A 22,777-nucleotide genomic window follows, 5' to 3' on the forward strand; every position below is an offset into this window, starting at 1 on the left:
TATATATTATACAGTATATAAATGACAGAAAAGTTGTTGAGGAGCCAAACCAAAAGGGAGAACATCTTTTAACTACGGAGCGGTTTGTTCCGCAAGGCTTCGACTTCCTTTATTTCACAGCTGAACTTCAAACACAAACAAAGTCCAGTTGGCACATTAAACACTGCAGATTAACCCTCTAATGGAGTTTTAGTTTGTCAGCTGGCTTTTCCTCGTCCCTACATCACCAGCTGACAGACCCGGGCATGCACTCTCAAAAACGCTTCACTTTAAAATGGCTTTTTCAAGCTTCAGCCAAAATGACAGAATTTAGATTTAATATTYTATTTACAAGCAGTGTAATAATGTTGTTGCAGTGCATCGGCCCCTCATATTCAAATGAGAAATAGGCAACAGTGAGACATAACTTCAAATTGGTTGTCCAACCGCATACTGGTGCCAGTAATTGGTTTAGGAAATTGGGCCAGCAAAGTGATCACTGATAGAGCCCATTCCTGGTCGGCGAACAAACGTCCCTTTGGAGCTGAAAGTATTACTTAATCAATCAACGTGTCGACCGAGAGAAAAAGAAATCTTAAATATTTAAGGCAAACTGAATAATCTGCTTCCAATACTTCAGGAAATGGAGCAGGTTGATTTTCTTTGTCTTTAGTGACAGATACCTTAAAACTTTTGCTGTTTTATAGAGATAACCCTTCAAAAACAGGCCTTCCATTCTTCAAAAGGAATGCATATAACCCGCCACAGTTCAAAATCAAGACTACCTTATAAAAAAGCCTTAAAAAGAAAAACGTTACAGTCATATTATGAAATAGTGAGAGAGGTCATGCTCAGGGTATGTGTTGTGAACTACCACGTTAAATTTTAGCTCAATATCTGTAATAATGACTGAGTTATAACCATTTTTGTGTTCTTGAAAATGAGTTGGCTGTGGCGGCCATCTTGAAATGGGTTGGTTCTAAAAGTTTTTGAATTGTAGATTGTAGAAACAATAAAATCATGGACTCTTCCTTTGTTGGGAAGTCAGTTGGTGACTGTGTTAATCAGTGCCATTTAATTAAGGGAAAATTGTGATTTTGTGACTGTTGGTTTTCTTTCATTTCCACAAAACTTTGTGCACATTACTTTGAAATTTGACTGCAGTGTTGTAAATATAGGTTTTTTATTTTATGGGTTGTGTTTTGTATGTTTAATTGTTACTTTTTGTGGTCACTTAAATTGTTTCCAAATACATGGTACTGCAACTAAGCTTCCTTTTGTGGTGTTTTTATTGATTACTGACATCAGCTCCTGTAGTCATTTCCTAATCTTCTGAGTTTATATAATATCTAACTTTTTAGTACCACAATTAGTGTTACATAGACGTGTCTCCAGTAACTCCTTTCAGAAAATTTCAACAAAATATATCCGGTGGTTCATGAGATATTTTACTAATATGACAAAGAACTACAAGATCTTCCATATTTAATGGTAGTGGCCATCTTTTGGAGTCTTGCATAACAAACTCAGGATTTTAAAACAAATTAAGCAAAAATCTAAAATAATTTTATAAACAAAAAAAATTGCAATTTATCGCGTATTGTAAATTTTAGTTAATTTAACGTGGATATAGAATCTTGTTTGTTTGTTTGTTTGTTTGTTTTAAATACTTAAAGACTTTAAATATTTAAAAAAAACATTTTATTGCAGTTATTAGGTTTTATTCTGATTTTTTTAATCAAGGTTTGTGTTGGTGGTGATTTTTACCATATTAATGGGTAGGAACAGCAAAATCCTGTAAGCAACAGATCAGTCACATTACTCATCCTTTGTTCAAATAAATAAATAAATAAATAAATAAATGTCAGATCATACATTTCAAAAGTAGTTTCACAGTTATTCCATTCAGATCAGTCAAAAAAGAAGCTATTTTTAATTGAACAACCCAAGTAAATTCTGGCGACATCATACTAGAATGATTGCGATCGTACCAAGAGAGCATCTTTTCTGCACGCCTCCTGAAACGAAGCTCTTCCTGCAGCGCTCAGTCATTTCTGCAGCTCCCCAACAAACATCCCCGAGCGCCCAGCARAGCTCCCCAATCAAAGCAAAACAAACAGACCATTTTGACTCCACAAACTTGACCCGCGAACAGCATGACAGGGCTAAAAGCCCCACATCTCCAGCTGTCTCCTGGGGTCTATTTGTGTCTGTGTGAGGGCGTGCGCGTGCGTTAAAGAGCTCTTTCACGCCAGAAGGAGAAATTCGCGCCCGTGTTTGTTTATGTATGCATAATATGCTGGAATGGTAGCGTGATGGAGGAATAAAAATTCCTTAAAATGCACGCGAGCCCTGGACGGTGGATGCTTCGGGGTGGGGTGCAGACGGAGTCGGGGTGAGGCTGCAGGCACGGTTAGGTCACCGGTGCGGTCGGCGGGTGAAACTCAGTTCATATTACCATGCAGACAGCCAGGCTAACAAAGGAAGCTCCATCTGTTCCTGTCAGCCATTACAAATCTGGTGTCACCCAGTCCTCTGAAGACAACAGGCCACCGCATCTAATCAAACGGCGCAGGCTCCTCCTGCGTGTAAAAGCAGCCATCGACTTCACACTCACTCACTCACTGGTTAGAGAACGCAGTGCAGTGAAGGCAGGCGGTCGATTACCACGGCTCATACATCCTCCGAGTCACAAAGTCTCCTTTGTGTACAGTACGCTCACCGAAAAAAAAAGAAAAGATACTATTAAACACCGAAGTGATTCAATTCTCCGTTCATTCCTCTCAATCACAAAATCCATTTTTAGATCATTTCTAATAATTTTTGCCATAAAAAGAATTTTAGAATATTAAATCACTCCTAAATTTCCATCGGGGATAAATGCTTCTCTGAAAAAAATTTTTAAAATGTGTCTCTGAGAACTCATGCTGATATTTTTCCACTAACACCCCCTCTTCCTTTAACACGGACCGCCCAGCAGAAATGTGTGAGCAGGTTCTTTCAACTGGCTGTGAACACAGGATGAACTATGAACTCAACATGCCCTCTTAGTCGGGACGCAGACCGGTTTCCTGAGCCAACATGGCTGCAACTCCAGAGCAATAACAGACTTTGCTGCGAGGGCTTTTTCTTTCCAAGTCAAAAGATTTGATTATTGATCCCACAGTAGCAGTTAGGTGTAGTTAGTGACTGTAAAAAAAAAAAAAGCATCGGTCTTTGATTTTCAAGGAGAAAAAAAAGTTTAGAATAAATAGTCATTTCTCACATTTAAGGGAGGCAATAAAAAAGCCATACGTGTGAGCTTTAACAGCAACAAACAGGGCCATTTGTAGTTACGAGTGTTATCAGTGTAGCCTTAAGGGAAAATTTATGGTTCGATTTGTATGCTTCCCAAAGGAAATCTCTTCTTATTTACTTTCAAATATATTAAAAAAAAAACAAATAATTGTTGTGCCTAATTGCGGTCTATTTTCACACCATCTGCTATGATTTATCTTTTTGTTTTTTAGAACTTGCGGAGACGAGCAGCCGTTTCTCTTCCGAGCGCAGGGAAGTTCATTAAACCGTTTCCAAATAAAAGATCGAGTTTGACTCCATCCAGCTGGCATTAACCATCTTGAAATGACTGGAAATGTTCCTCGTTTTAGTGGTGAGAAATTCCGTGTGCATCCTGCTTTATCTCATGAGATTTAAAAAAAATAAATAAAATCAAAACAGTAGAGATGGGCACCTGAGGCTGCAGAGTCTGTAATACCCACCTGCGGCTTGTCACGTCAAGGGCTATTAGAGTCAAAAATACTAAAAGTCTGAATGGGAGGCAGAGAAAGGAAGATAGAAAGAAAGATTGATAATAGGAGAGAGGGATGGAACGCACATGGCCCCTCAGGTACAGTGTTGTATTTCAAACCCAGTTGTGAAAGAATAGAAGAGCTCTGGGTCAATAAATCACTGCATTAGCCTGCAGCTACAAAGCCTCCTCCCTGTGTGGGCTGCCTCTTCACCTCCCACTACACACACACACACACACACACACACACACACAAACAAACAAACAAACTCTGACTGATGAGGAGCAGGCCGTCAGTCTCACGTCCTCTCAGGGACAGGCATGAAATTCAATGTCAGGAGACATCANCACACACACACACACACACACACACACACACACACACACACACACACACACACACACAACTCAGACCAGAGACCAGAAAACGAGCCTAGGATCTGCCACTGGAGGGAGCTCTAGGTCACCGTTCAGGTTTCTGTGACCCATCAGGATACCTGAGGTGGCCAGAAGGGAGGCGGAGCTGCTGATGTCATCGAGCAGAGAGGAAGGAGGGAGAGAAATATCATAGATGTGGTTTGTTTTTCCAAATTTAAAAAGGTTTGCAGCAATATAACAAAATGACCCACCTGTTCTTCTTGTGGCGAGGCGTAGCTCTGTGAATGTGTTAAAAACTAGTTTTCTCAGAGGACTTTTGGTACCGACTCATTTTCCTTGTTAATAAAGAACTCAGCCTTTCAATAGAAGCATGTGTTAATAAAGATACGACGTGATTTTAATGTTCGCATTTTCTGTTTTTAATTTGTCCTCGCTACAAAGTAATTAGACCATTTTGAGAAAAGACCTCCGCACTGCGCAAAAAGCCTATGATCCCTCTCATGAAGACACACACACACACAAATAAAAATCACACAGCGGGATCCAGAATCAGGATTATTGTGAACTTACACTCAGAGGCTTCATCCTGGTAGTCTGAGGCATCATCTGAAGGAGCAGAACGACCCAAACTGGAGCTGCGGTTGTCATCAGAACCATCTTCTTCCACTGAGCGTGCTTGTTCATGTGTGAAATACAAACAAACAGCAAATGTCAGGAGAGAAAATGTTCCAAAACTTGTCACACAAACAACAACCTCGTTTTAATCACACTGGAACATGAACAACGTATCAAATGTTTGAACTAAGAAATTTAACCTCTCGAGAAAGCTTTTGCTTTGTGCTCCTTTTTGATTTCCCCTAGCTATTTAGGATTAGTAAAATATTATAAATACACATTTTATTTAAAATTTAAAATAAAACCAGTCTAAAATAAATGCCCTCAACAACAGGATGTAGGGTATCGTGAGGTTAGAAAAAAAGATTTAAAAATAATATTAATAATCTGGATTTTATGGCAGCAACACATCTAAAAAAAGTTGGATTAGGATTAACAAAAGGCTGAAAAGAAAGCAAAATGGAGGAGCATTTTGCATCTAATTAGGTTAATTATCACCAAGGCAATAACAAGGTACAAAGCGAGCACTTTAAAGGCTGAATTTCTTATCATGGAAAAAGGAAACCATATGTAAATGCAAACCCAAATTTAAAATTGTTTTTGAAATGCACGGACGCCACCAAACATTTAGCTAGAGAGGCATCATGTTCAGTTTTCCGGCACCTTTTGTCAGCTAGCAAAAAGTCAGGATGCCCTCAGAAACTTCGAGAGAGATTTTGAATTATTCTAAAATTCTACCTAAAAGCCTGGACGCCATATCCTCCGTAGTGGAGAGGAGAGGGACCATCACCTGTTATCAGCACAAAAGCCTGCCTCTCTGATGGTATGGGAGTGCATTAGTGCCTCTGGCATTACACATCTAGAGGAGCACCATCTGATATGTTTTCTGTGTTCCATTTTGAATAAAACACAGGTTTTTGAGATTTGCAAATCATTGCATTCTGTTTTCATTTACTGATGAAAACGTAACTAAGAATGTACTTACATGGTAAAGAAAACTCCTGAGGAAATCTGAAAAATTAAAACATGTTAGTGAAATTAGTGTTTCTTTCTGCTTTTATGATTTTTTTTTAAAAAAAGCTCAGCTAAAGCAGAGGTTCTCAAACTGGGGTCCACGAGCCGTATCTTGGGGGTCCTCAAGAATTTTAAATAAATTGTTAATTAGATTTTTATTTATAAAAAAAATGCATCTGGGTAACTATTTTACTTTTCTTTTGAACATATTTTGGGTATAAAAAGGGGCCGATGTTATGAGATTTATTCTTCTTCTCCTGTCTTTCATTTTATTTGATTTTATTGTGATTGCATACTTTTTGTACTTTGTTAATTTGTGTTACAAATGAAATGAATAAAGTGAAGTGAAATGCACCAGTAAAGCAAACATAGCTACTAAACCAAACAAATTGTAATATTCGCATGGCATTTAGGAGTTAAAATAACAATAAATTATTTTTAAAACAGGGTTTATAAGGGGGTCCTTGGATATTTTTCACCCTTGTAAGGGGGCCCCAGACCCAAAACTTTCAAGAACCCCTGAGCTAAAGCGTCGCTACGAAAATACTGCAATTGTTTCCTGCAATAAAAGCCACAAAACCACAAGTGATCTGTAACACATCCAGTGCAGACAACAAGGATTTCCGGAGTCAACTATCTACGAGTTTCACTTCTTTTTAAGGACTGTTCACAAAGCAAATTGAACTGCATTAAACTGAATATATTTGATTAAAAAAAATTCATGAGATCTTTGAAAAATGTAAACAGTAATAAATAAGAGCAAGAGGGAAGTCTCCCACTTGGTGCCATTAGACTAAACGAGTTCTTTCTAATGCAAATTGCAAACTGTATTTAAAGCAATTACAGCTACAGTTAACAGGATTTTGTAGTATTAACAGCAAATGTTCAATAATGGTGCCATGAAGTCACACTTCAGCAGCGCCTCTGGTGTTACAAGATGTAGAAGCCTACCTTCCTTTAACCACCTCAAAGTTATTCAGTAGGACGTTCCGCGTCTCTTCTGTGCTTTCACTTAGGTTCTCGTCATGAAGGATCTCCGCCACAAAATACTCACAATCTGACAAGTACAAACAAATCGGGAAGAAACAAGTAAACTATGTGTTCTCTGGAGATTTTTATGGATCAAACGCTCCAGGAAAAAATTCCTCATGACACATAAACCCATCAACAAAATGATGTTAGCGGTTAGCAGCTACTCTGTGTTTTGTTTCGAACAGAATACGTAGACACAACAACCCCCAACAAAACTTGTTTCTATGTAAATACTGTATATTAGGGTGTCTTTTTGATGATAAAAGGTTGAGATTTCAGTACCTTTACAGATATTTCAAACTAAAATGGTTAGATTTTTTAAAATATGCCAGCAATGTTGCATTTTTGAGTTATGGTTATTAGGATCTTAAGCCTTCATTTGGCTAGAAATTTACTGCAACATAGTTTTCCCAAAAGCTAAATACCTATTTATGTGATTGGAAGAGACAACTACAACTTGTAAAACACAAAACAAAACATAAATGTGAGAGCCACCTTTATGCCATCTTTATTATAATGAAGACAAAACAGGTTAGTCCAGATCACGTTTCTGATTCTATTTGTATGGGTCCTTCTCCTTTATTATTCAAATTATCTGACATATGCAAATGTTCGTTTAGAGAACTGTCTGGTAGCGTAGCAGAACATTCAAATATGGTAAAGGATAAATAATGAAGCCAGGTTTAAAACTTTATATTATACAGGCTTTTTTATGAAAAACGGACAACAGATTGTTTGCTCGGAAGTCAAAGTGTCTGCATACACGACCCATAAATATTATAATTCATCACTTTTGAATAAGTTTGCTATTTTTCAATGATAGGATTTGAAGATTAAATTGTACTTTTGAATATTAAAAGTGAAGAAAAGAAAAATGTTACCACTCAAGAGCCTCCTGATGTCGATCGGGACTGTCCCCATCCCTGGTTTTCACCTGCTCAATACAAAGTGCTTTAGGTGAATGGTGAGCCTTTTTCTACTCCTTGAAGCTTTGATTATGACCCCAAATCAGAAGTTATGCACATCCAGTCCCTGACAAACTGCTACAGCTCCACAACAAAAACAGCTAAAGCCTATATAGGTACAGTAAGTTACACAATAAGCCTACCACCTGTGTCTTGTTGCACTGAAAACTGACTTCCGCTCTAGATTTGCACATGGGGTGGAGCAGGTGCACAGATGACAACTTCCTCTGCAGACTGGTTCCTGAAGGCTTGACTCGTGACAAGAGAACACCTCTGACTTACTGAATGCTGCAGAACTAATCTGACAGAAAAAGGTTTATGGCTGGTTTTAACTGTTTAGGATTCCTGCAAACTGCTTTAAACATTACAAAAATGTAGGTAAAGATTTCTGGACAATGAAATCCTGCTGCTCAAAAATTTGTGTGAAACATATTACTAATCTTAGCCTTTTAGTTTTACTGTTAGGCCTAACTTTTGTTTTAATAAAATAATTGCTTCTGAAATTACTAAGTGACAGCTTTTTTATTTAAATCCCGCAAAAACAGCTGTTTATTGTTTTATAACTTTTTATAAATAGTTTGCTAATTTACTTTTAAAATATGTAGTTTCATCCCATGATATGTTGTCATGATAATTTATGAACATGTAAGGTTTAAACGAGTAGCAAATAACGTGTCTAATAAATAGTTTAAGTCGCTTCATCGACTGAGGATGCTGAGGACAATCATGCTAGTTAGCTAGCATAAGAGTTAAACCAGATAAAATGGTAGCTTTAATTTCATTACCCTTGTGTTTTAGAACACTATGTGCATTTTTATAAATGCTTATTTATCTCAACATTCAGAAAACGTGACGCTTTGAACATTTATTTCTCTAATTTTCTTACCAATGATAGGATGGTCCGTTGGAGGCTAACACTAGCCTGGTTGGGTGGGAGGCGATTTTCTTCTTCTTCGACGTTGGCGGCCCGCAACCTAGGAGGCCTTCTTTTTTCTTCTTCTTTGCTTTATTAATGTTGACCGTCTTTAGCTAACATTAGCTGAATGGAAGTTCTTGTTTTCAAGGCTTTAGTTAATTTCTTAAAAACCACAGGTTTATTTGTTAGGATTTAGAGTTTGTTTTGTTTTGTTTTGTTTTGTTTTGTTTTGTTTTGTTTTGTTTTGTTTTGTTTTGTTTTGTTTTGTTTTGTTTTGTTTTGGCCTTCTGGCCCACACTCCATTCCAGAAGGTGGCGGTAATGCACCTAAACGTTGTTTGCCAACGGCCATTAAACAACAACAGAAGAAGAAGAAGCTAACATTACTTGTTAGCCTGTGCAATCGAGTAAGGGTTTTCTTTTATTTAAAGTTAGAATAAAAACACAACACATTTATCTTATCATCAAGTGGTCCAAGGCGTTGTTTACATTACGTGCTGCATTCAAGTAAGTGATTGGGTTAAATGTTAAATGTGAGCTAATTTATTTATTTGTTTATACTTTCTAAGATTATATTTATTTGTTTGTTTATTTATTTAGTATTCACTTGTTAGTTCTGTCTTCAAAAACATAAAATCCTATAAATTTTGAAAATGTAAAAGACAGTTCATCGTGAGAAGTTGCTAAATTTGGATTATCAGTTAGGGTTACAGACACAGTTGAACAGATTACATTTTTAATTGTTTGATTAGTGTTATTGCCTTTTTTATATTGTTAAGCAAGTAAAACATTTAATAAGCTGTAAGCTGTTTAATACTTGGTTGATATTTAGTTAAACTTAAATAAGTAATCGCTCATCAACTCGTTTATATTCACATAAACATGTTTGGCTAATTTTAAAATTAAAAAGCAGCAACAAACGTTAAGGGCCGAGCGCAAATCGTGACACCGCCCCTCATACTGGCACTTCCGGTGGCAGGTGTCACAAGTGCCACAAGTGCCACGAACTTCATGGTACTTCCGGTGGCAGGTGTCACAAGTGCCACTGTTTTCTACTGGCACTTCCGGTGGCAGGTGTCACAAGTGCCACTGTTTTCTACTGGCACTTCCGGTGGCAGGTGTCACAAGTAATTGCATTTGAGAATACTAGAAACTGATTGCACCACCTGTTTTTTATTTTTTGTTTGTTTGTGTATTTATTTATTTATTGTGTGTGTGCGTGCGTGCGTGCATGCTGCGCTGAAATGCTTTCAGAGGTGCCAGGTTGGGGGAAGAACTCTACATTTAAGGTCAAGTTTTACAAGATTTTAAAGTGCCATTAAATCGGTTTCAATTTAGTCTAAATGAGGACGTGTACTGCTTTATTAAAATCCAGCAAAATAAAGCTGTCTTGTTTATCAACATAAGAAATAACTATCAGGATGCGCTTTGCATTTTAGCAGGCTGTAAAACAACACATAATTTAACTACTAAATGTAATTTTCTTCAGCACATCCTGCCTAAATGGGTTATAGAAATTCTCACATCTTTCCGCGGATGTTTGATCTGAGCAGAAAAAAAAAACTAACAAGGATGTTTCAGTCGACACATGCTTGAATGCTGCGCCACTAAATTGGTCCCTCAGAACATGTGACAGGCCGTGGATGAATGGTTCAGATTACCAGTAGAGGGTGAACAGTGGTGGATTGAATTGGACTGGTCTTTTACACACACAATTGACCCTTACAGAGGAGGCAGTGGTTGCAGAAGCACAGAAATACTGGTGGCCCTCACTATTGTSTTATTGATCCGGTATTACTGGAACACAGAGAAGAAAAAAAAAGGAATTGAGTAACTAAATCTCTGTTCGACACTGCTGCTGACGTGGCCAGCATATATTAAGCTTTGCTGGACGGATGCCCTTATTAAAATTAATCCAGAAATGAACTTTGGATAAAATTTAAAAATTGCTTGAATGGTTGTGTTAATGCTTTGGGAGACAAAATCACCTGTATACAGTTTTAAGGATGATTTATTTTCTAAAATTTTTATGGGGACAAAAGCCTTTGCATTCCTTGATAAATGCATATCAGCAGACTTGTAAACCAAAACCATTCTGTTCTAAAAATGATTGAGTTTTATAGACGTTTTGGTCATTTATATTACCTAATTTTAGCTCATCATCAGATGCGTTATACTAATTTTTCTGTTTGCTATGGTCTTCTACTTTCATTTAATTTCAATTTGTTGGTTCATGAGATATTTTGCTAACGCTACAGACAAGCTAACAATCACAAGCTAAGACCTTATCTTTCGCCTTTGTCAGTGTATGATAAGGACAGTTTTACAGAAGCAGTACTACGCTCCGTTTAGTAATATTTTAATGGTTGTTTTTGTTTGTTTGTTTGTTTGTTTGTTTGTTTGTTTGTTTGTTTGTTTGTTTGTTTGTTTTTATTTTCCATACTTAAAGTTGTCACATAGGGACCTCCTTCCTTGTCGCCTCCCAACAGGAAGCCACGGGGTCAGGCCGAGTTGAGTCCCACGTCAGGATTGTCCCCACGCTGACCTGAGCCTGACTGGCCTCCCAGCTAAAAGCCCCTGTGAAGGTAAGAGGAACTGAGGGTCCCCTCCCCTGGAAAAGAGGTTCCCACCCCTTGACAGCTCAGGGCCAGCCCCCCCCCCCTCCCCCCATATGAAAAGGGAAGCTCTTTGTAATCCGACGGGGATTACACCACCCAACAATGCACCTCTGAAAGAGTGACAAAAGCCCCGTATCAAACACAGCTGAGGGGGGAGCACGGCTATGATCTCCCACTACTACCAACACCGATTCCTCAGCCACCCTCTCATCTCCCCAAGAGGCTCTTCTCTCCTCCCCCACCTCCCTCCCTCCCCACCTTTAGCATTTGCTGTCCTCCTCCTGCCCTCTCATCTCCAGGATCTGGCCTTTTATCAGCACATTCCTTTTCATTTGCATTGCGGTGCGGGGAGGGACGTCAGGTCTCTCTGATCTGATAGCGCCAGGAGAGAGTCAGGAGAATCCTGAGGGCATGGTGTGTGTGTGTGTGTGTGTGTGTGTGTGTGTGTGTGTGTGTGTGTGTGTGTGTGTGTGTGTGTGTGTGTGTGTGTGTGTGTGTGTGTGTGTGTGTGTGTGTGTGTGTGTGTGTGTGTGCGCGCATCCTGTCCCGCAAACACACACATACAGAAAAAGCTGCATTCTCCAGATATAAGCAGAGACATTTCCACTGTCGAAAGAGCACAAATAATTCGCCAAAACCTGACTTTTCACTTCTGGCTTTGGTGGCGGGGCATAATCCTACATAAACACGTGTCGAAACGTTCACAAATGTCTCAAGTTGTTTCCTTAATTCAAACGTGTCACAGCGTTTTAACCCTTAATAACAAAAAGGTGTTTGCCCTGATTCTTAAGGATCTGCTGCAATTGTTTGTGTTGCCCGAGGAGATAAAAAGAGCCAGTTTACTTTTCGGATTTCCTCCGAATCATTGTATTCCCAACCCTCCCGTTGCTCAAACATATGTCAGCGCAGAGGAGGGACGGGGGCGGCGAAGTTTGAAAAAAAAAAAGTGATGATAGATAGAGGACATGGAGACACGCGGAGGAGCAAATCTGACTCTGGGAGTTACCTCAGCTCAGATCAATGTCAGCTCTGAAAGCACCGAATGGAAAATCATTCAAATCGTATTATGTTAGAATAGATGAGCCATTTAAAAATATTAATTCAGCATTATTCCAGGTGTCTGTTAGGAGGAGTTACTGTGGTGACGGAGGGATTACACGCCTCTATTACATGTGATGTATGAAAGTGTGAGCGGGATCTATTTTTCAGTGTCTCTGAGGGAAGAAACACTCGATGAACCAGAGAAATTACATTTTCTGTGAAAAAGCAACGTGAATGCTGAGCACTGCCGAACAAGCTGAAACTGAGATTTTAATGTTAGAAGAAGCAAAAAAAAACTAAATGAAATCTGAAAATAGCAGAATAATAGCTTAAAGATAAAAGGAGCAAAACTTGAGCTAAAAGCAGCAAAAGGCTAAAGACTAACTAAAGGTAGCGACATGCTACCTAAAAGCTTCAAAAGGTTAGCTAAAATTTAAAATGAACAAAAGACTATAAAAGCTAAAGTAGCAAAATTAATACTAAATAAAAAGTGAAGGCTAATATAAAAAGATAGCTAAAAGTAGTGTAGGGGTCACCTCGAGTGAAGAAACAAGATTTATTGCCTCGAAGCAGGCCTCGGACAGGCCTGACGAGAGGACAGGAACTCTGTCACAAACTGAACTCTATTTAGGCCATGACAGGTCATTCTAACCGTGGAAGAGAACCCCTCAGTTCTCTTAATCAGATAATGGACAGAACAGTCTCTTCTGTTCGTGATTCATTTGTTGTTTAACTAAGAATGTTTATGCATTTGTTAAATCATGATAACCCCTACAGTAGCAAAATGCTACCTAAAAGCATCAGAGGGTTAGCTAAAATTTAAAAGTAACAAAAGAATAGATAAAGGTATGGAAATGCAAGCTAAAAGCTATAGTAGCAAAATGATAGCTGTAAGCTAAAATAATGAAAGGCTAGTATAAAAGGCTAGCTAAAAGTGGCAAAATGCTATTTAAAAGCAGAAAAACATTAGTAAAGAATTAAAAGTAACAAAAAGCAAGCTGATTATAGTAAAAAGGTAGCTCAAACCTAATAGCAAACTAATGACTGTAAGCTAAAGGAAAAAAACACTTTAAACTCAAAAGGTTAGCTAAATGCTAAAAGTAACTAAAGGCTCACCAAAATTAAAGTTGCAAAAAACACCAAAGGGGTAGTTAAAAATAAGAAGTTTTTAAAAGTATCAAAAACCTAGTTAGAATATAAAAGAAAGGCTAGCTAAAGCTACAGTAGCTAATTGATAGATATAAGCTAAAAGAAGCAAAGGGCAAGCTAAAACCTAAAATCTCATAACAAAAGCTAAAAGTAGCAAAATGGTAGCTAAAATCCAAAAGTAACATAAAAAACAAACTGAACGTTCCAAACAGAACATTGTTTTTTTAAAGAGCTGAAGAAATCTTAGTGTATTTTATGGTTTAAAAAAATTGTACATTAATTTAAATATTTTGAAAAGTGTAAAAGTTACAAACAAAAAACAAAAGTTGTAGCACCCATGTCGTGAATGAGCTGAACGTTTTCATGGCTAAAATAGCACAAAGTGTGCAGAAGTAGTTGAACTTGCAAAGAACATACGGAAAAATGAAAAGCAGGAAAACGAATCAGCTTTCACACGAGGGAACGACTGGTTTCTGAAACAATCAGGGAGGAGGAGGAGGAGGAGGAGGAGAGAAAGAAGCAAAGCACTATTGGTATTGAGAAACTGGGAAAATGCCAGAAGAATGTGTCTGCGTTTTTCTTGTGATCCTGCAGCCTCTCCCCCTGTCCAGTTAATTGGAATACAAAGCAGAGCAGGGTCGATGGGATGAAGAGGAGGAGGAGGAGGAGGAGGAGGTGCAGAGCCGCTGTCTGTCTCCAGCAACCTTCACCGCTCGCTGGAAATTGACTGGGGAACCAGCAAGCGAGACCGACACACTGTCACTGGTAAAATGAACTGTCACCTTGCATTTCTCAGCCTCCTGGCAGCGTCGAATTGGCCGCTTTGAACCATGTGACGTGACACTGATTGAGTTCTGGTCCAAACCCCACCCCCACCCCCTCCTGGGCTCTGATGGAAAGGAGCTGGTTTAATTTCAAGTCTGCAGCCTCGACATGCAAAGTGTCCCAGATCCTCACAGCAAACCTTTCAGGGGAGCGCTGCTCCTCCTCACCACCCCTCATTATTTGATTGTGCTGCTTCGTTACGCACAGCTAGAGTCTTGTTTTTATGGTTTTGGAGTCATAGCCATCTGACAGGCAACACAGAGGAGGAAAACTATTAGAGGTAGCCATTTGGATCCTGGAGGCAATCCCAGAGAGTATTAAGACGTTAACCCTGGCCAAGTCACTTGTCTCTCTCAGTTACTATGCTGATGGAGTGGGGAAAGGATCCAGTCGCAAGGGAGGGATCCAGGAGACAGGAGCTTCGGGTCAGCTGCTGCTTCCAGATCCAATCGAGCCTGACTCTGAGGGGGGATGGTTGTCAAGAGCCTCCCAGGCTGGGCTGTAAGGAGGCTCGGTGCCAAAACAAAAGAAGAAAGTGTGCAGTTTATACCTTAACAATATCGTTACACAAATTATAACAAATAAATGGGAAAGATATAAATATATTTAAAATTAATACAAATCCAAAAGGTGACTTTTATCTCCTTCATGATGTCAAATTAATGAAATTTATTTAAAATGTGTGTTTGCACTATGAGTAATAATATATGTTATTTAAATTTGGCATTCAAAATCCACTATTTTTATTAGTAAGAACAGAGGGGAGCTCCTTCTTCCACAATGAACAGATTTCATTCAGAAAACAAAAGCTTTTTATCGTTTCTGATGTCCAAAGGTGACGTCTTCAGGTGTGTCTTCGTCCAACCAGCAGCATCAAACCAAATATATCCACTGTTATACTTTCTAAATTATTATTCTTGATAAACAAAAAAAAAAAAAAACCTAGAAATACATTCAGGTATTTTCACTTCCTTCAAAAACATAAAAAAAATTGTTTCAGAATAATATATATTCTGTGATCCTTTTAGCTAATGAAAGACTAGTTTTAAATTTTTTATTATAGCTTTGCTAATTAGCGTTTTAACAACAACTTTGTTATTTTTAGCATTTAGCTACTGTTTTGTTCATTTTAGTTTTGAGCTAGTTTTGCAACATTAAGCTTTTTGCTGTGATTTAGCTGATTTTAACATTTTGTATTGTTCATTTTAGCTCATAGCAAAAAAAAACAATGCTTGTTTATAGCTTTTAACTATAGATTTGTTCATTTTTGCTTTAAGCCACAGCTTAATTTTTGACTAGTGCCAATGTAAGCTTTTAGCTTGTTTTTTGTTTGTTTGTTTGTTTGTTTGTTTGTTTTGGCTTTTAGCTACTGTTTTGTTCTAAACTGCTGTTTTAGTAATATAAACTTCACTAGTTATGAATTGTTATTATGAGTTTTCAGCCACTGTTCTGCTCATTTTAGCTTTTCTCAATGGTTTTACTAATTAAACCTTCAGCTACAGTTTTGGTATTTTTAGCATTTTGCTACTGTTTTGCTGATTTAAGCTTTTACTGTTGGCTTTTCTTATAGGTGTTTAGCTACAGCTTTGTTGATGTAGCTTATAGCAATATTTTTGGTAATTTGAGTTTTTAGCTGCTGTTTGATTTTAGCTTCTGTTCTGCTTGCTGTTTTATTAAGAACTAAGCATTAACATTGTATTTTAGCAGAAAAATACAATTTCTTCAGTATTATTTACGCTTTTCTCCACACAATCAGATTTTTTTGGTTTTAATACCTTGAAATCGAGCTGAAACTCTCAACAAAAAAACGGCGCCTTCGATACCTGCCAATAAAAGTTTTCTTCTCCGTGGCGTCTCTTCGATGGCCAGCCCTCCTGCGATGCCCTGAATACCGCATCCAGTTTGCTTTGAAGCCCGCGGGGACCCCGCAGAGTGACGAGCGACAGGAACCGGTGGAAAACCGAGGAAGTGAGCCCGGCAATTGAAACCTGCAACAACTAGCAGCAGCATGGGGTAGAAAGTGCACCGGGCCGGCCTCAAACAGAGCACAGAGGGAGAGGGCACCAATCAAAGAAAGATGGGCAAAAACTTCCCAAAAAAAGGCCTTGAAGGAGTGCATGTGTTCATCTTTCACATCAGTTTTAAACTGAGATCTTCTTATATTGACAAATGACAGAACCATGCATACATCATGGCCTTTAGAGACGACTCTCAGCTACTACCACACCAAATGTTAGTTCATCAGCTGTTTTGTGTCGGCTAAGCTCAGTTAGCTGCTTTAGCCACCTTGAAGTCCAAAAATGTACCCATTAAAGATCCACTGCTTAGTGAGAGTTTCATTATAATCTGACCAGGAGATGTTTTGCCAACAGAACAACAAAGATGTAGTTTATTATTATTGTTATTATTATTATTAGCTGTAACCCGTCCTCTCGTCTTTGCCCTACATTCTCCCACAGAAACATCTTTGCGCTGATGAGCCGAAGGTGAAAAAAAAACCCTCCTCGCCCTCTCCCCCAGCTGAACATCTGTCTCCTCGGTGTTGGCTTCACCGCCGACTCTGACGCCTCCAGATGGAGAGCCTGCTGGGAGCGCTGAGGGATTACCTCCAGAGTCGGCAGAGARCACTCGTTTTCTGCACCGCTCTCTTTCTGCTGCCGTCGAATCTGTTGCCTCGCGAGTCCACCAAAGAGCAGGCTTTGTTTTTATTTTATTTTTATTTTTTAAAGCACGTCAAACATCTGAGCTCTTCTTCTAAATCCACAGCAATAAACTGTGAATTCTTGTATTCATTCTTGTGAAAGAGCTCAACGATTTCTTTTCTTAATGACGCTTTAAAGAGATGAAAGTTCACACGGTTTGGTCAGAATGTTCCACAATCTCGTTAGCTTGAATATTAAAAGCAATACCTGCAAATATCTAAAGCGTAAAAAAAATAATAATAATAATAAAATGGGAGTTTTTGCTCCACGACTTTACTCTGGTTGTCTTGACAGATTGTCTCTGCATTCATTTGTGGCTGAACTCTGCGTGAACCTGCAGCTCCAAGGCAGGAAGGAGGGCATCAACAGGCTAGTGCTGTTAGGGCCGAAACTGTGTGTTTGTGTGTGTGTATGTGTGTAAACTCNCCCCCCCCCCAGAGCAAATATTGAAACCACTCGCCCTACTTCGTCACAAGAAACCAGGTGATCCAGTCCTGGAAGCTTTTAACTAAAGGGTAATGGCTGTTTTTGTTTTGTTTGTTTCTCTGGAAACTATAAAATCAAACACAAAATGTTATTCTGGTTATATGGTTCTGTTTAAAAGCATCTACTCCAGTAGCTTTCCAGATATATTTAATATTTCTGAAATGCAGGTACGCACTCAATATCAACAAAGCACTTTTATCTGCATGTTCCTCAAGAAATCTGAGAATTATGCATCAAAATAGTCTTGATCCCAAACAGCTTTTTTGTTTTTAGCTTTGGTCTTTTAGTTAAACACGTGGTATTTAGCATCAAATTTTGCTTCAATTTAATGGCATTAACCATCAATATAAGAGAAAATGTGATGATTTTGTCTGATTATTTTTCTTCTTTCATAGCTTTAAAACCTGGTTTTATTTTCTTCTTTCTATCAAGAAGAAATCGGTGACAAGCGAGTAGAATTTGGGTAACAAATCAAGGCTGCCTGGCTTCCTGCAGTTTGTTGTCATGTTTAGAGCCCCTGGAGGTATTCCGAGGTGAAAAGGTCACCCAGAACCACCCTGTTTGTTGTGAAAGATTCCTCTTGTCACATTATGCAAGTCAGACTTTACTTTATTTATGGAGTTTTTGCATCAGACTTTAACTGAGCTATATTTATGGAGTTTTTAAAACCACATAAAATTTGATTTTTCACATTTATGGGAGGTGATTTGTCTGCAGGTGTTCACAACAAATGCAACACTTTTTTTTTCATTTTATAGGCTTTATTCAAGTCAGTCATGTTGGAAAATACCCTGTAAATAAATAGTGCAAACAGTGTTTAAACAAAACAACGCAAGCTCCTGATAAAAAGAGAGGAACATTTTGGTTCAGACATGAAGATACCCTGTAAAGTTCACAAATCCGATAAGTAAATTTCTATTTTGGTGCAATTGATTCCGGCCTCCACAGTCCCGTCATTGTTCACAGTTTTTCCCCCTTTGTCTTTGGGGAGGCGTCGGAACCGGAGGGTTTCCGCTCCGCCGGGACGCAGCCGAGCTTCTCGCGCTTCTTCTGCTTCATCCGCCGGTTCTGGAACCAGATCTTCACCTGCGTCTCGTTGAGCTCCAGGCTGGCCGCCACCTCCACGCGCCGGGCCCGCGTCAGGTACTTGTTGTAGTGGAACTCCTTCTCCAGCTCGGTCAGCTGCTTGGTGGTGAAGTTGGTCCGGATGGCGCTGTGCTGACCCGGAACCCCGAACTCCGACAGGAGCGCTGCACGTGAGGAGAGATGGATGGAAAACATGGAGCTGATGCATGACGTGTGTATGAATGTCAGAATAAATGGATTAATAATGTTTGAGAATTAATCATGAAGCTTTGTTGTGTTGTTACGGTTTGGACACACTGCCACAAACCTGTTTTTGGAGGATTCCTTTTTACTTTCATCCAGTCAAAAGTTTTGGAAGTTTCCTCCACGGGCTCCTTCTCCCTGCACTGGGGCCTCGTGTAGACCGAATACTCCTGCTGTCTCTGCTCCTCGAACTGCACATACTGACCCGCAGCTGCGCCTCCGGGCCCGCAGCTGTCCCCGTAGGGGGCCATGTTTGTTCCGAGCGGTGAGACCTGAAGGAAGCTCCGGTCCTGGTCTGGAGCGAGGCCGTACTCCAGAGGAGATCCATACGTGGGATTCCCGGGTGCCGAGAACTGCAGGTCCAGATTGACATGGGTCTGCTGGTGCAGAGGGAGGTTCTGGTGTGGCGCAGAAGCCACAAAGCGGCCATCCGGTGCGTAACTATCACTTGTTGCGCAAGAGCCGGACGCGTATCTGTGGTTCAAAGCGCTGCCGCTGAACAGGTTCGCTCCCCGGCTGCACACCGGGTAGTCTAAGTAGGAGTTCATCCCGAACCTGGGCCCGTTGTCCGCTCAGAACTCAGCCCGAGCAGTCATTAATGGCTGCTCCCCTTTTGGCCTGACCTACAGGGAGTATGTCAAAGCTGTAAAAACTGCCTTCCACCCCTCATATCACCTTCCTGACRCGTCATGTGACCCGGGGGGAGCCAATGGCCAAAGAGCCGCAGCAGTCCGTCACGTCCATCAAACGGGTCCATTTACATGACAAACACTTGAATCAGAGCAGCTCATCCATCTGATAGGAACCCAAACATCAGGACACATCTGCACTCAGAACTCCTTCAAACTATCTAACAGTTACCAGCAATAAGAATATTAAATATAAATAAATGTTTGTTGGAGGATGTATGTCGCCCGCTGTCTGTTTTAGAAGTTTCAGAGGTCAAATAATGAGACATGATTAAGTTGTTTTGGTCAAAAATCGGTTTACTGGTCCATGAGATATTTTGCTAACAGACGCAGACAGTAAGAAGTTCGCATATTTTGCGCTTCGCTCAAAATCTTAATCAAGCGATTAATTTGTGGTTTTTGCACATTTTTTTCCCTCAGATGCTAACAGCGCATTAACTTCAAATATTTTAAGTCAAACTGGTGATTTGGCTGTTTTGTGACTGAAACGTTTGGTCAAACTGGGTTCAGACCCGCTCGTGTTGCAGAAACATGTCAGCGCAGAGACTCCGGTGATCCATCACAGCTCCTTTCTCAATCCCTGACAGCTTGTTTGGTTCATTTTGACTATAAAAGAACAAAAGACGATTTTAAAGCCCACTAAAAAAAAAAAGAAAACACACAGTTCGAAAATCTCCCAAACACTTGAAAGATCCTGCCTGTAATTAACGTAATGAGACTCATAATATGCTTTAACTGGGAATTTTTTTTTAAATAACGCAATTTCTAAACGTTTTGGCTCCTAAAGTAGACTTTAATGTGGAGCTCGTGCATGACKGGATTAAAATTCAACTCACTTCTTTTGTTTCTTAAATAATTAACATTTAAATTTGAGCTAATTTACTCTAAATCGTAGTGTTTTTTTATAAATAAAGAGAACAAACCCGTGCGTAAAATTAAACCCAAAACGCGCAGGAAGTGTAAACATCMAAATAAATAAAAGCTGTTAAATATTGCATGCAGCTGCTACAGATGAGTGAGTTTTGGGGCCTGGAGGATTCGGTCCTGACAGAAGTATGAGCCGCTCAGATCAGCTGTGTGCGGCTCGAATTGCGCATCAAACTGCGGCTCGTGCGTAAAGCTCGCAGCCGGATATTTGGAGCACTCTGCCGGGTAGGCCTGTTGGTAATCAGCGCCCAGATGGACGTAACCCAGGCTGGTGAGGGTGGGGCTGCCCGCGGCGGAGGGGGAGGAGGGCGGGGAGGAGGAGGAAGAGGAGGCGGTGTTGGGGCCCCGCTGCAGCCTCTGGTCCTTCTTCTGCTTCATCCTCCGGTTCTGGAACCAGATCTTGATCTGCCTCTCGTTCAGGTTCAGCAGGCCCGCCATCTCCACGCGCCGCGGCCTGCACAGGTAGCGGCTGAAGTGGAACTCCTTCTCCAGTTCCACCAGTTGCGCGCTCGTGTACGCGGTGCGCGTGCGCTTGCCATAGGCCGCCGGGGTCGAGCTCGARCACATCTGGGCGCAGTCTGCGGAGAAAGACAGCGTCAAACGCGCAAAGACGTTGCACTGTAAAATCAACCTTCTCAGCTAATCTGTGAATAAATCAGGTTAATTTTAAACATTTCATACATACAACACATTTTCATAAACAGTTTTATTTTGGTAAATCAGAATCAATTCTTATTAATAATTTAAGCTTCTCAGAATTTGTCGAATTTTGTTTTTTTGCATCATTTTTGTCAAATCAGAAAGTTTCTGCTTTGTTACATTAAAACAGTCTTTTATAGACAGTTATTAGACCAAAGAGACCATGTTGGTTAAATGTTGATGATTAATTTACTTTTAGTCAGTTATGTTTAGTTTTCAGTTTGAACTGAAAATAAATAGTTAAACATATGGTAATTTATGTAAATTACATCTGAGCTAAAGTACAGTTATAATTATCTGCATAAATAAAATTTAATAGTGTTCAAAACCATTTTTACAGTGTAGCTCTTTTTCCTTACAGCTGTTCTTTTTAACAAAAAACAAAAGGAGAAAATCTTGACAAATCCTGACTCTTAACTCAAGTCAACATTCATTAAATTAAGAAATGTTAACAATTCTGTGGTGTTTACCTCATAAAATAATAATAGAATAGTTTTAACACTTGCATCTCCCCATCATTGTRTGAAAACATTATTTTATAACATTTATTATATGTTATTTAACAGGACTTCAAGAAAGGAAGGAAGTAAACCTTCCCTTCAAAATAAACATTAAATAAATAATAAAATTTGGCTCAGAGGCATAAAAAATAAAAACAAAAATAAAATAGAAAACTATTCTGAGTAAATTAAAGATGTTCAGATTTGGGTTGTTTTAGTTTATCTTTAGCCTGCATTTTGATGCTTTTAAACAATATTTTGTTTCTAATTTTCTTGTACGTTAAAAAGGTGGAAGCCAAACTTGTGATTTTAAATGATATCATTCAGTTGGTTTTCTGCTTTGTTTTGATTTAAACATAATTTGCTCATTTTGGATTTATTGTTATTTTCCCCAAAACACATTTAAACTTAAAAGTTAGATCTTTGCAGCTTAAGCTGACTTTTTTTCAAATCTCAGAAGAAAATAATTTAGGGTTTGAGTTATTAGGATGAGAAAATGATGACTTAACCCTTTATTTTCTGCTCCTACCTGCTGTTCTCGGCTCTGAGCTCTGATTGGAGAGTCTGGACTCTTTCATCCAGGGGAAAATCTTTTTTGTGAACTTTTGTGGTTTGGACCTCTGCGGGAACCCAAACATGTCCTCCGAGGCACCCAGAGCCGGGCTGAAGAGGTCCCGGTGGTTCTGATGGTGGCTTCTCTGCATTTCCCTGAAACGCAGCACCGGGCACCCCCACTTTGACCTTCTGGCAGCCAAATGTCACGTGGCGGGTTTCCAGAGAGCCGAAGGCGTGGAGCCTGAGAGGATCCAGGAGAGAAAAGGAGAGAGAATCAGGGAGGAGACGGAATGATCCATCTTCTCAACTCAATGCTGAGCTGACATGAATAGCAAGCAGGCTGGAGAGAGGAAAACAAAACACAAAAAACCTGCAGAGAGTCAGTTTGAACATTTCTTTATCTGCTTGTTTTTAATTTTTGCTTTGATTTCAAACTGATGCCTGGATAAAATATGTAACATATTTTTAATATTTTAGATATAAACAAACAAAAAAGTAGAAAAATTAGATAATTTGGGTTTTTTCTTAGATTTTTTGAGTAAAGTGAGTTTTTATTAAGTGCTTACTGATTT

The 22,777-nt window shown here is 39.3% G+C and overlaps 3 protein-coding genes and 1 long non-coding RNA gene across 8 annotated transcripts in view; 1 reads left to right on the forward strand and 3 right to left on the reverse strand.

Annotated features, from left to right (window-relative positions):
- The window catches only part of skap1 (src kinase associated phosphoprotein 1), a 37,930-nt gene extending 29,190 nt beyond the window's left edge, over positions 1–8,740 (reverse strand). Inside the window, exons 1-5 of one of the 2 annotated variants that reach the window (XM_014014754.1) lie at positions 8,657–8,740; positions 7,687–7,739; positions 6,725–6,830; positions 5,745–5,770; positions 4,715–4,819 (exon numbers count right to left, since the gene is read on the reverse strand). In XM_014014754.1, the coding sequence (XP_013870208.1) occupies positions 4,715–4,819; positions 5,745–5,770; positions 6,725–6,830; positions 7,687–7,726 (277 nt within the window). In that variant the 5' untranslated portion in view covers positions 7,727–7,739; positions 8,657–8,740. Of the gene's footprint in view, positions 1–4,714; positions 4,820–5,744; positions 5,771–6,724; positions 6,831–7,686; positions 7,740–7,916; positions 8,208–8,656 lie in introns of those variants that run through there. The other variant, XM_014014755.1, reaches the window with a different exon arrangement.
- A 107-nt stretch (positions 8,741–8,847) lies between these two features.
- On the forward strand, positions 8,848–17,296 carry LOC106521974 (uncharacterized). Of its 4 annotated transcripts, none has more exons than XR_001310735.1 (3): positions 8,848–9,192; positions 11,135–11,270; positions 16,778–17,296. It is a non-coding gene; the product is annotated as an uncharacterized LOC106521974 (long non-coding RNA). The 4 variants fall into 4 exon arrangements; XR_001310736.1 differs by having other exon boundaries at positions 8,848–9,092; XR_001310734.1 differs by lacking the exon at positions 8,848–9,192 and adding an exon at positions 9,902–9,974.
- A 949-nt stretch (positions 17,297–18,245) lies between these two features.
- On the reverse strand, positions 18,246–19,747 carry hoxb1b (homeobox B1b). The gene is made up of 2 exons (XM_014014757.1): positions 18,900–19,747; positions 18,246–18,756 (listed from the first exon to the last, which is right to left on the reverse strand). Exons 1-2 carry the CDS (start codon positions 19,381–19,383, stop codon positions 18,467–18,469), a joined length of 774 nt encoding a protein of 257 aa, XP_013870211.1. The 5' UTR covers positions 19,384–19,747; the 3' UTR covers positions 18,246–18,466.
- Positions 19,748–20,152: 405 nt separating this feature from the next.
- The window catches only part of LOC106521972 (homeobox protein Hox-A5), a gene marked incomplete in the record, with an annotated part of 7,172 nt that continues 4,547 nt past the window's right edge, over positions 20,153–22,777 (reverse strand). Inside the window, 2 exon segments of the mRNA XM_014014759.1 lie at positions 20,153–21,029; positions 22,180–22,446. Of these exon segments, the coding sequence (XP_013870213.1) occupies positions 20,530–21,029; positions 22,180–22,354 (675 nt within the window).

Source organism: Austrofundulus limnaeus, unplaced genomic scaffold (genome assembly GCF_001266775.1).
Source record: "Austrofundulus limnaeus strain Quisiro unplaced genomic scaffold, Austrofundulus_limnaeus-1.0 Scaffold119, whole genome shotgun sequence".
Taxonomy (NCBI): Eukaryota; Metazoa; Chordata; class Actinopteri; order Cyprinodontiformes; family Rivulidae; genus Austrofundulus; species Austrofundulus limnaeus.

Coding starts and splice junctions, on each gene's coding strand:
- hoxb1b (XM_014014757.1), bottom strand. CDS start 19,383: ATGAACTCCTACTTAGACTACCCGGTGTGCAGCCGGGGAGCGAACCTG. Junction 18,757..18,899: donor AAGGAATCCTCCAAAAACAG/GTTTGTGGCAGT, acceptor CCTCACGTGCAG/CGCTCCTGTCGGAGTTCGGG.